A 12201-nucleotide genomic window follows, 5' to 3' on the forward strand; every position below is an offset into this window, starting at 1 on the left:
GTGGCAGGGACTTCCCTTATCACCCAGATAAATTCAAATTCAATCTGAGTGCCTGCTGAGCCTGACAATGTCTCTATTACTTGATTTCAGTGATGTAATTTGGGTTGCTCAATGTAATTCCTGTGTTGCCTGAGGTTAAAAGTGCCAAAATAATTGGTGCATTTTGGCTGAGCACTGTTATTTTGATTTCACCAAAAGAATTGAAAGGATTCCAGCCCAAGACAAAAACTTCTGGGAATGCCACGGCAGCCTCTGCTGCTTTCCAGGCCAGAATTGGAATTGTTGGCCAGGGAAAAATGTGGAGAAAGGGAGGAAAAGAGTGTGAAGGGCATGTCTGGGGTGCTGCAGGGAGCTGGGGAGGAAAAGCCAGCACCAGCCATGTTTTTGCAAGAATGAGCTGCTTTTCCAGCTTTATTGGGGGAAAAAAAATCAGGATTTGGGAGTTGGAGAGGAAGGGAAAAGGGAAAAGCCAGGACCAGTCATGTCCCTGCAGGAATGAGCTGCTTTTCCAAAAATATTGTAAAAAATATCAGGATCTGGGAGCTGTGGAGGAAAGGAAATGCAAAAGCCATGTTCATGCAGAAATGAGCTACTTTCCCAAAAAATATTGTTAAAAAAAATCAGGATTTGGGAGCTGGGAAGGAAAAGGAAGAGGAAAAATTGAGGACCAGGCATCTCCCTGCAGGAACAAACTGCTTTTCCACATTTATCATGGAAAAAACCCAGGATTTGGGAGCTGAGAAGGAAAGGAAAAGGTAAAAGCCAGGACCAGCCATGTCCCTGTAGGAATGAACTGCTTTCCCACAAATACTGGGGAGAAAAAATCAGGATTTGGGAGCTGGGAAGGAAAGGAAAAGGGAACATCCAGGATCAGCCATGTCCCTGCAGGAATGAACTGCTTTTCCACCTTTATTGTGAAAAGAATTCCAGTATTCCTGGGGGTTCCAGTTTGCAGCAGGACCCCTTTTGGCCCCGTAGAAATCCAGAACAAAACATTTATTGATTTAGAGCGCTGGAGAATTCCTCTGAGTAAGGAGCTGCTGTGTAAACACTGAGAGAACTTCCTGGAGTGAGAAATGCTCCCAAGGTCAGCTTTATCCTGCTTTGGCAGCAGGGAAGAGGGTGTATTTCCCAAATTTCCAGTTTGACACGTGCTTAAACCTGAAAAAAAACCCCCATAAAAATACACAAACAGCTCCCCGTGAATGATTCACACGGGCAGCTCTTGGAGTCATGGAATGGTTTGGGTTGGGAAGGATCTTCAAAATCACCCCATGCCATGGGCAGGGACACCTTCCTCTGTCCCAGGGTGCTCCAGGCTGGCCTTGGGCACTGCCAGGGATGGGACAGCCACAACTTTTCTGTGCCCCACTCTCACAGGGAGGAATTCCTTCCCAAAATCCCATCCAACCCTGCCCTCCTCCATCCTAAACCATTCCTGCCCCTCCATCCCTTGTCCCAAGTCGCTCTCCAGCTGGTTTGGAGCTCCTTTAGGCCCTGGAAAAGGCTCTAAGTTCTCCCTGGTGCATTTTTTTGGGCCACCACCCTCATTTGGGTGTTTGGACCGTTGGTCTGCGGTGGTGACAATTTACAAATCCTCTGCAGCTGAGGTGAATAACAGCTTTATTTCATATTTAAATCCAGTGGCATCTGTGGTGCTGCTGGTAAACAAATCATCTTCTTTTTTTTTTTTTTTTTTATGCCTCTTGCTCCAGCTGCAGTTTTGTTTGGTTTGGTTTTTTTTGGGGTTTTTTTGGGTTTTTTTTTTTTTTTCTTCTGATGAAACAGCACAACCCAAACAACCAGAGGCAAAGTTTTACAAAGTTTTATTCTGTGCCAAACCATCACTGGTGGCTGGAGAAAAAAGCCACAGTTCTGTGCCACCTGAGCACAGACTTTTGCCTCGTGCAGGCTTTGAACACCTGCAGAAAACCTTTCACTCCCAGGATGAGCAGCTGTTAATTCACGAAGGGTCAAGTGATTTCAGCCCTTCTCAACTTATTGATCTGATTTGGAGGGCTCAGAGATAAGAGCCAGCAAACAAATTGGCCCCAGTGTCTGGGAGGTGACGTTTGGGAACGGGTATGGAATGTGTGGATGGCATCCTGGAGATGTTTCAATGCAGGAGAGCTCCTGGCTTTGGCAGAGAGCCAGGGAGATGCCAGAAAAATGGGGGAAATGGATCATTTAGTGTGGTTTGATACTGGCATAAAGGGGCTAAAAGGTAGGAAATGGATAAAAAACCTCCGAAATAAAATCATCCTGTTTCTTCCTAAACCTGGAATTCTCTCCTTAATAGAACAGAAATGTCTGTAATGTCATTTGAGTTGCATTTGGGCCTCACATTTCATAGTTTTCCACCTATGTCTTTTGTCCTTGTCAGCACAGACATTCTTGGCTGCTTTCCTTCTTTTTTTTCCCCCTTCTTTTTCTTTAATAATTTACTGTAACGATTTTTTTAAAACAAAAAGAAAAAAAAACCCAAACAACCAAACTAAATTTAACGGCACAAAGGTTTATTAGAACAAAGCCCAAAGTAAAAGGCAGTGATGACACCAACCTCATCTCTTTGCCTTTTTCTCCCTCCTCCACAGGCAAATTTCTGAAAGTTTCACTCCATTTATTCTGTTCCCACTGGGATGACCCTTTATCCATGGATTCAGTGGCTTTTTCAAAGGATCAAAATGAAGTGAGAGGTTTAAGGTCAGGGATCTAGGTTGTGGACAGGGATCTTCATTCTTTCCAAAATATAATTCCCTGTATCACTAAATACAACACCTAGACCACTGAAACTGAGAGATAATTTAAAAATAGACTTTATTTACTGGACTAATCTGCAGTATTGCCATCTGACTTCCAGTCTGGGGTTTCTTTTGTCAACTGTTCTGCTAGAACACGTAATTCATCCCTTTAGAAGGCTCTGTAGAGGTTTCTATAGAGAAAATAAATGCAGGAAAAACCCCAACAACAATGCAGCAAAACGTGGCCATAATTCCAGTCTACAAGACCAGAATAAAGAAGAAGATGGAGCTGATTCTGCTTTTTTAAAAGATTTTTTCCAAAACAGACTTGACTGAGCCCGTGTGGGGGTGTGACATGGGCTGGAGGTATATCTGCCATCTGTAGATTGGAGATGATATTAATTAGAGATTCCATCTCTTTTCCCAACACTTCTCACTCCCTGTTCCCTCTACCCATGCATCCACTTTTATTAGAAGTGTTCCTCCCCCTGCAGCCCCAGCTGATGGTGACAGCGCTCAGGGATGACTCAGGCAGGACACAGGAGCTTCATGTGACCGTGGTGTCACCCAGGATTCATGTTCTCCCCTGGGTTCCTCCCAGACATTCCCAGGGCAGCAGCTCACCAGCCTCTTGCTCCCTCTAGAGCTCTGCAGGGCGGTCCTGGAGACCACAGGGATCCTGCTGAGGGGAGCTGGTTCTGCTCCAGCCCTGGAGGGGGATGGACCTGGAATGGGGCTCCAAATTCCTGGATTTCAGAGCAGGGCATAGGCAGAGCCTTTGCTCTTGGAGGTTGATCATGGAATCATGGAGAGGACTGGGTTGAAGGGACAATATCAGAGAATTCCAGAATCCCTGAGGCTGGAAAAACCCTCCCAGCCCAGGCAGTGCCAGCTGTGCCCCATGGCCACCTTGTCCCCAGCCCAGAGCACTCAGTGCCACCCCCAGGGGACACCTGCAGGGATGGGCACTGCAAAGCTCCCTGGGCAGCCCCTGCCAAGGCCTGAGCACCCTTTCCATGGGCAAATTCCTGCTGCTGGCCCAGCTGAGCCTGCCCTGGCCCAGCCTGAGGCTATTCCTTCTTGAACTTCATTCTTTGTTCTTCCTCAGAAGTTCTCTCAGTTTTGCCCAGTCTCAAGGGACCTCCTGAGCAATCCTATAAATGTGGGGACAACTCAGAATCCATCTGAGGTGATGGAGTCCCCATCCCTGGAGGTGGCACTGAGTGCTCTGGGCTGGGGACAAGGTGGGCATGGAGCACAGCCGGAACTCCCTGGGCTGGGAGAGCTTTGCCAGCCTCAGGGATTCTGGAATTCCATGACTTCAGCTGCCAAATCAGTGACACTTGAAGGCACTTTTGAAGTCCAGTCTCTACCAAACCCCCAAGACAGTGCCGAGGTAACATTTCCAGCCTCAGTCTTGTATTCCAGCCAGGGCTGCTCATGTTCCCATTGCTTTTTCTGGAAGGGCTCTGACCTTACACCTCTTGCAATAACAAACATTCCCAAGAGATTTTTTTCCTACCCTGGCTGGGAGGGAAGAGCTGATGGGAGCAGTGAATCCTGGGCTGTGCCCTCACATATTTGAGACCTTGATATCTATGGGAAGGGTTTCCAAAGGCAGAACCCTGCCCACCTCTGGAGAATTTCATCCTTGTGCTCATAAGGTGCCTGTATCAGGAGCCACCAGGGATAGTTATAGAGGGAAATGGGGTCTGAAGTGGCTCTTGCACCCCAAAACCCATTTCATCCTCATCAAAGTTCCCAGGATGACCCCAGAATGATTGGCTTCCATCCACGCAGCCCTGAGCTGATTTCTGGGTGGTTTTCCATGAATTTATGGGAATGTTGAACCCAGAGGCTCTCGGATTTTGATGTTGGCTCACGGTGCTGGTTTGCTGTCACTGCTGTGACACTTTCAGTGTGACTTTTGGAGGCACCCAAACAAGGGCAGAGTTTCAGGATGACTTTTGGGGGTGTTTGGTCCCTTTTTCCAGTCACCAGCGAGGTCAGGTCCTCTGTGCCTGACTCAGTTTTGGGCAATCTGTCTGTGCAGACACCCTGGGTGTATTATGCAAGTGTTGTTGGAAATAAAATCTGTAGCATAACACATAAAACCCAGGAGATGTTTATGGCCCTGCTGTCATCCCAAACCAGGAATACCCACAAACCCCACATTTAACTCCCAATCCCTCCAATCCAACCTTTGTTAACCAGCCCCATAAACGATGAATAATTCAGGAGTGATAAAGCCACTCAATAAAGCTGGATGGAAAGGGGACAGAAGGAGCAGGGAGGAAAAGCCAGGTGGAATTTTTGTGAGCAGCAGTGACCCAGGTTTATAGTTCCAGGGGCTGTGGTTAACCAGGATGTCATTCATGGGCACAAGGAGTGACCCAAGTGTCCTCCTGCTCTGCCAGCCCATGTCACACCCCCACACAGGCTTGGTTGAGTTTGTTCTGGAAAAAAATCTTTTAAAAAAACCAAAATCAGCTCCATCTTCTTCATTATTCTGGTCTTGTAGACTGGAATTATGGCCACGTTTTGCTGCATTGTTGTTGGGGTTTTTCCTGCATTTATTTTCTCTATAGAAACCTCTCCAGAGCCTTCTAAAGAGATGAATTCCGTGTTCTAGCAGAGCAGTTGACAAAAGAAACCCCAGACTGGAAGTCAGATGGCAATACTGCAGATTAGTCCAGTAAATAAAGTCTATTTTTAAATTCTCTCTCAGTTTCAGTGGTCCAGGTGCTGTATTTAGTGGTACAGGGAATTATATTTTGGAAAGAAGGAAGATCCCTGTCCGGGCCATTCACTTGAGAGCTGGACTGGATGATCCCTGTGGCAACTCTTCTTCTTTATTCTGGTTTTAGAGACTGGAATTATTGCCACTTTTTACTGCATTTCACTGTTGTTGGGGTTTTCCCTGCATTTATTTTCTATCTAGAAACTTCTCCAGAACCTTCTGACGAAATAAACTGATTATGTGTTCTAGCAGAACAGCAGGTGTCAAACTCTAAACTGGAAGTCAGATGGCAATACTGCAGATTAGTCCAGTAAATAAAGTCTATTTTTAAATTCTCTCTCTGTTTTAGTGGTCTAGGTGTTGTATTTAGTGGTACAGGGAATTATATTTTGGAAAGGAGGAAGATCCCTGTCCATTTTCCATTTCTATTTAATTTTCTATTGAAATTTCTATTGAAATTTAGTCTTATTTATAGAGCAATTTCTCTTTAATTTCTACATTTCTATTGAAATTTCTATTGAAATTTAACCTCATTTATAGAGCTATTTCTATTTAATTTTTACATTTCTATTTAATATCCTATTTACATTTCTATTGAAATTTCTCTTTAAAATTAGCCTTATTTATAGAGCTATTTCTATTTCATTTTTACATTTGTATTTAATATCCTACTTAACATTCTATTTACCTTTCTATTGAAGTTTCTATTAAAATTTCTATTGAAATGTCTATCAAAATACAGCCTTTTAAATAGAGCTATTTCTATTTAATTTTTACATTTCTATTGAAATTTCTATTGAAACTAATTTATAGACCTATTTCTATTTATTTTTTACATTTCTACTGAAATTTCTATTGAAATTTAACCTTATCTATAGAGCTATTTCTATTTAATTTTTACATTTCTATTGAAATTTCTATTGAAATTTGGACTAATTTATAGACCTATTTCTATTTAATTTTTACATTTCTACTGAAATTTCTATTGAAATTTAGCATTAATTATAGAGCTATTTCTACTTCATTTTTACATTTCTATTTAATATCCTATGCACATGGAAATTTCTATTGATATTTCTATTGAAATTTAGCCTTATTTATAGAGCTACTTCTATTTCATTTTTACATTTCTATTTAATATCCTATGCACATGGAAATTTCTATTGATATTTCTATTGAAATTTAGCCTTATTTATAGAGCTACTTCTATTTCATTTTTACATTTCTATTTAATATCCTATGCACATGGAAATTTCTATTGATGTTTCTATTGAAATTTGGCCCAATTTATAGAGCTATTTCTACTGAATTTTTCCATTTCTACTGAAATTTGGCCATATTTATAGAGCTAACTGAAGCAAACAATAAAAACGTGTGGGAGGGTATAAACTCCTCACTGGGGCTGGAGCCAGGGGGTGAAATGAGGGCGAGGGAGGAAGAACCTCAATTTCCCCACAGCAATTCCTGGTTGCCCTCTCGGGGTGACGTCCCCTTGTCTCTGGCTGGTCCCGAGGTCCCTGCCAGCCCTGAGTCCCCTGATGATGACAGAACCATGCTGGAGCTGCTGCCAGGCAGTGTTTTACTGCTGCCAAGGCCAGCACCATCAGCTGAGGTCTTCTCAAAGATGCGGAATGTTATTTCTGCTCTTTCACAAATTCCACGAGTAAATGCAGGGGTAGTGTTGAGTTTTGTCTTCTTTTCTTGCCAGGGTCAGGATGAAATGTGTGAAAGGGTATTTTTTATTGGGACTCAGATGTTTATCAGTTCTTGTCTCTGTCACAATCTCACAAGCCCTGAGCTCTGCAGCACTTCACTCCAACAAACTAAAAATGGAGCCCTTTTGCCAGGGTCAGGATGAAATGTGTGAGCTGGCATTTCTTATTGGGACTCAGATGTTTATCAGTTCTTGTCTCTGTCACAGTCTCACAAACCTTGAGCTCTGAAGCACTTCGCTCCAACAAACTAAAAATGGAGCCCTGTCTCTCTCTCTGCAAGGCCTTTGAAGGATGAACTAGTGCCTGGCAGCACAGAGAGTCTCAAATTCTCAGTAACCAGGGTTCCAACAGGGTAGCAGAACTTTTCCCAAAACAGAGCCATGCTGTGCACAGAAGAACTTGGGAAAGGCCTTCACAATTTTCTTGCTGAATAACAGAGAAACTGAGCCTTGTCCTCTGCTGTGGCTTCATAAAATATTTTCATTCTCTGTGGACGAGCTGTAGGGATTTTTATTTTTCATTTTTTCCATTCCCTTCTTTCTTGGCATTGCAGTAGCAGCTGATTTTCAGAGCTCCACAAGATGGAATTGATCTCCTGCTGGCCTCAGCCACGGAGTGTGGGATTTTACAGCCTGCCTGGGGGATCTGAGCACCCACTTCCCTTTGGTTTCAAAAGTGCTGCTGCTCCAATTCCCGTGGCAGTTTTGGAAAAGCCAACCACGATTTCCCAACCTTCCTGAACAAACTCCCTTTAGAGAGCCCAGGTAACACACCAGAGTCATGAATATCAGATAAACCCTGACTCTTCGGGGTAACCGCCTGTTTTTTTACAAACAGAATGTAGATGATTTAAATACAAATTAATTTTGTTTCCCCGAAAGCTTTGAGCAGTTGCCACAGAGGGAATGAATCCAGCACCAGCATTCTACACCCCATAAAACCTTTCAGTGCCTTGCAGGGTGTTCGAGCTCTACCAGAAACGAGGAGTTTGCTTTTCTCAACACTTGCTCAGGGATTTTTTTTTTTGCTCAGTAACATTTTCTTTTTTTCTGTTGCAGGGAAAAGCTTCACTCTGACTATCACAGTCTTCACAAATCCTCCCCAAGTAGCCACGTACCACAGGGCCATCAAGATCACAGTGGATGGACCTCGGGAACCCCGAAGTAAGTGAGCTCAGGAGAGAATTCCCAGAGGGATAAACTGATTTAATATAGGGGCTCATCCCCATCCACACGAAATCCAGCAGCATGTGAAAAAATGGGAATGTTTTCAGCTTTAAAATGGTTTTTATCCTGCCTTCCTGAAGTGCTCTTTCTCACTGGTGTCCAGCTGATCCAGTGACTTGCATTTCTGAAATACCCAGCCAGGCCTGGCTTGGCCCAAACCCAAGAGCTGACTGAAGGGATGCTGGGAAAAGGTGGGCAGCAGTACCTGGCACATCATTTCTTGCTTTTTAAATGTTAAGGGCATTTTAAAGCATTGAAAACCAATATGGCATCGATCAAACCCCTCAGACTCAGCCACTCTGCAAACAGGAATAAATGCCATGGTTTGCTGCTTGCTGGAGTTCCCTGAGCCTCAGCTGTGGGACAGCTTGGGGGAAGCCATTGATTTACACAGACAGCAAATCCTTTCTTTCCTTTTCTTTCCTTTTCTTTCTTTCTTTCTTGCTTTCTTTCTTTTCCTTCCTTCCTTCCTTCCTTCCTTCCTTCCTTCCTTCCTTCCTTCCTTCCTTCCTTCCTTCCCTCCCTCTCTCTCTCTTTCTCTCTTTCTCTCTTTCATCTTTTTTCTACACTTTTTAGAAATAATAAAGCACAAGGAGGAGCCGAAGGATTTGATGTTCCCAGGGAATGCCCAAGCCCTGCACACAGGGGGTTGTTTTGTTCAGGTGCTGAGAGCAGACGTTTCTCTCTGGCTGAAATGGGAGTGAAGGTGGAGCAGATGTGCAAGGAGACATCACAGAATCAGGGAATGGTTTGTGGTGGAAGGAGTCTGGAAGATCATTTCATTCCACCTCAGTCACCTTCCACTGTGCCAGGCTGCTCCAGCCCCAGTGTCCAGCCTGGCCTTGGGCACTGCCAGGGATCCAGGGGCAGCCCCAGCTGCTCTGGGAATTCCATCCCAGCCCCTGCCCACCCTGCCAGGGAACAATTCCTCATTGCCCAGATCCCATCCAGCCCTGCCCTCTGGCACTGGCAGCCATTCCCTGTGTGCTGTCCCTGCATCCCCTGGGAATTGTCTCTCTCCAGGTTTCCTGGGGCTCCTTCAGGCCCTGCAAGGCCACCCTGAGCTCAGCCCAAAGCTTCTCCTGTGCAGCTGAACAATCCCAGCTGTGCCAGCCTTTCCTGCCAGCAGAGCTGCTCCATCCCTCTGCTCATCAGAGGCAATCCTTGGCCTCAGTCACCACCCCAAAGGGGCATTTGCATATTGTTATCAAAATGTAAATTGAGGTTTGGGATGAGTTTCTCGCTCCCCTCCCACACCCTTGGCAGAAGTTCTGGACGTTGCTTAAGTGGAATTGTCCCGGGAGAACAGAGCAGCAGGACTCAAACACCCTCCAGGGAATGAGACTCACAGCTTGGGGCTGCTTAACCAGGAAAGAAATGTTTCATCCTTCAGCTAAAATAGCTTAGAAAACTCAGGTTTTCTTCTGGAGCCTTCATTTACCTGAGTTGCATCATGATCCATGTTTTTAGTGGAAAATTCTGACATATTTTTTGGATTTGACAACAGGCCTTAAAACAAATACTCTGTCAGAGTAAAGCTTCTTATTTATTTATTTATTCTTATTTCTTTGGTTTGTTGTTTGGGTTTTTTAATTTAAATTGTGGTTGAATGGTCCCTGAAAAATATCCTCAGTGAACCAGGCAGCTGTGCACATAAAAAAGATATTTGCGTATGCAAATTCCAGATTTGCATATGCAATTACCTGGACATACTCACAGTTTGCAGACAATGAGTAAACTCTAGCTCTTTGAATATGCATCTACTTGAAACAAAATCCTCCTGCAGGCAAAGCTTCTGTTGGAAATCAATTCTACAGTTGGTAGAAGAGTTAATATTTAATGAGATGCTGCATTTTAAGAAGGAAGTGGAGATAGGATCCACACGGAAGCAGCGCTCGGATCTGCCCGACCCAAATGCATGCAAAGGCTTCCTTGGAATTCATATCCCTTGTTTTAGGGAAATGAACTGCACACAGAGGGAAGTTTGAGGCACCTCACGAGGAAAGGTTGGGCTCCCCCCAGCAGGAATTCACAGCTTTTTTACTGCTGAGTCATTCATGACACAGCACAAAGGGATTGTGGGATCATGGAATGGTTTGGGATGGAAGGGATTAAAGCTCATCCAGCTCCACCCCTGCCATGGCAAGGACACCTTCCCCTGTGCCAGGCTGCTCCAGCCCCAGTGTCCAACCTGGCTTTGGGCACTGCCAGGGATCCAGGGCAGCCACAGCTGCTCTGGGCATCCCCACCCTCCCAGGGAAGGATTTCTTCCCAAGATCCCATCCAGCCCTTCCCTCTGGCACTGAGAGCCATTCTCTGTGTCCTGGCACTGCAAAAGGGAGAGGGACTGAGGTCAAATCCAGGTCTCCAAGGGATTTTTCCAAGCTCACAGGACAACGCACCAGGCCATGAATGAGATGTGCCCAAACCACAACAGCCATGGCATAAGGAATGTCTGGTGTGAGGATCAGGCAAAGGATGAGAAAAGTGCTTTGAGGGGAGAAGGAATCACAGGTTCTAACAGAAAATCAGCCAGAGAATCCTGGAATCCCTGAATGGTTTGGGGTTGGGAGGGATTTTAGGGATTATCCAGTGCCACCCCTGCCATGGCAGGGACACCTTCCCCTGTGCCAGGCTGCTCCAGCCCCAGTGTCCAGCCTGGCCTTGGGCACTGCCAGGGATCCAGGGGCAGCCCCAGCTGCTCTGGGCAACCTCTCCCAAGGCCTCACCACACCCTGAGGGAAGAATTTCTTCCCAAAATCCCATCCAACCCTGCCATCTCTTTAAAACCATTCCCCTTTTCCTGTCACTCTTTGCCTGCACAAAAAGTCCTTCTCCTTTCTTTTTAGAACCTCTGAGCTCTCCCTGGAGCCTTCTCCTCCCCAGGCCCAACAACCCCAGCTCTCCCAGCTTTTCCAATGATTCTGGTTTGCTCCCTTCATTTTTAAGTGGGCTTCAAATTCCTCAAATTTGACTTCTCACCAATATTTCCAAATCACAGCCACAACCACTCAGGTGTTTTTTCCCTAAGTTCCTTTGATGGAGACATGGATTGGCCTGGATCTGTGGTGAGCCCTGTCAAACCAGGCCTGCTGTGGCCTGAAGGGATTTAGGATATCAGCCTTCTTGGACTGGGATGGGAATCAAAGCAAACACTGCTGGATTTGAGTGTTTTCCTTTCAGTGTTTTCCTTTCCTTTTCCCAATATTTGGGAACATTCCCCCAGATCCATGGCTCACTCAGTCACTTGGGCTGAAGGAACTCCAAACAGGCCAAGATGTGTTTTCTCCTGATTCACAAGAGATCTGTGGAGCAATGGGAACAAAATGAGATCCCGCTGTCTTCCAGAGATCTAGACAAACCTGCTGAGCTCCAAAACTAACTCCAACAACAGTTTTTGATTAATTTCCTAAAACCAACTCAAACAACAATTTTTTGATTCATTTCCGTCATGGTTTTGATGGTTCTCAGACAGCCTGGATTCCAATAAGTGCAAGGGGCTGGGGGAAATTCAGATTAAGGATTAGAAACAATTTTGTCCCTCACAGAATAGGCAGGAATTGGGATGAGCTGCCCAGGGAAGTGATGGAGTCACTATCACTGGAATTGTCCCAGAGGAGTCTGGATGTGGCCCTTGGGGACATGGATTGGGGTGATGCTGGTGGTGCTGAAGGTGGGACTGCGTGATCCTGAGGGGCTCTTCCAACCTTTCTGGGATTCTGTGGCTTTTGGGCTCTCTGGGATGTGTGGAAGTGACAGCAGGTGACAATAACGCTGTC

The 12201-nt window shown here is 45.3% G+C and overlaps 1 protein-coding gene across 1 annotated transcript in view; it reads left to right on the plus strand.

The window, feature by feature from the left end:
* LOC121357999 (runt-related transcription factor 1-like) overlaps positions 1–12201 on the plus strand; it is a 43147-nt gene that overhangs the window by 16717 nt on the left and 14229 nt on the right. Inside the window, exon 3 of the mRNA XM_041475825.1 lies at positions 8255–8359. Coding sequence (XP_041331759.1) covers positions 8255–8359 — 105 coding nt within the window. The remainder of the gene's footprint in view (positions 1–8254; positions 8360–12201) is intronic.

The sequence above is a fragment of the Pyrgilauda ruficollis genome, unplaced genomic scaffold (assembly GCF_017590135.1).
Source record: "Pyrgilauda ruficollis isolate IOZ18807 unplaced genomic scaffold, ASM1759013v1 scaffold361, whole genome shotgun sequence".
Lineage (NCBI taxonomy): Eukaryota > Metazoa > Chordata > Aves > Passeriformes > Passeridae > Pyrgilauda > Pyrgilauda ruficollis.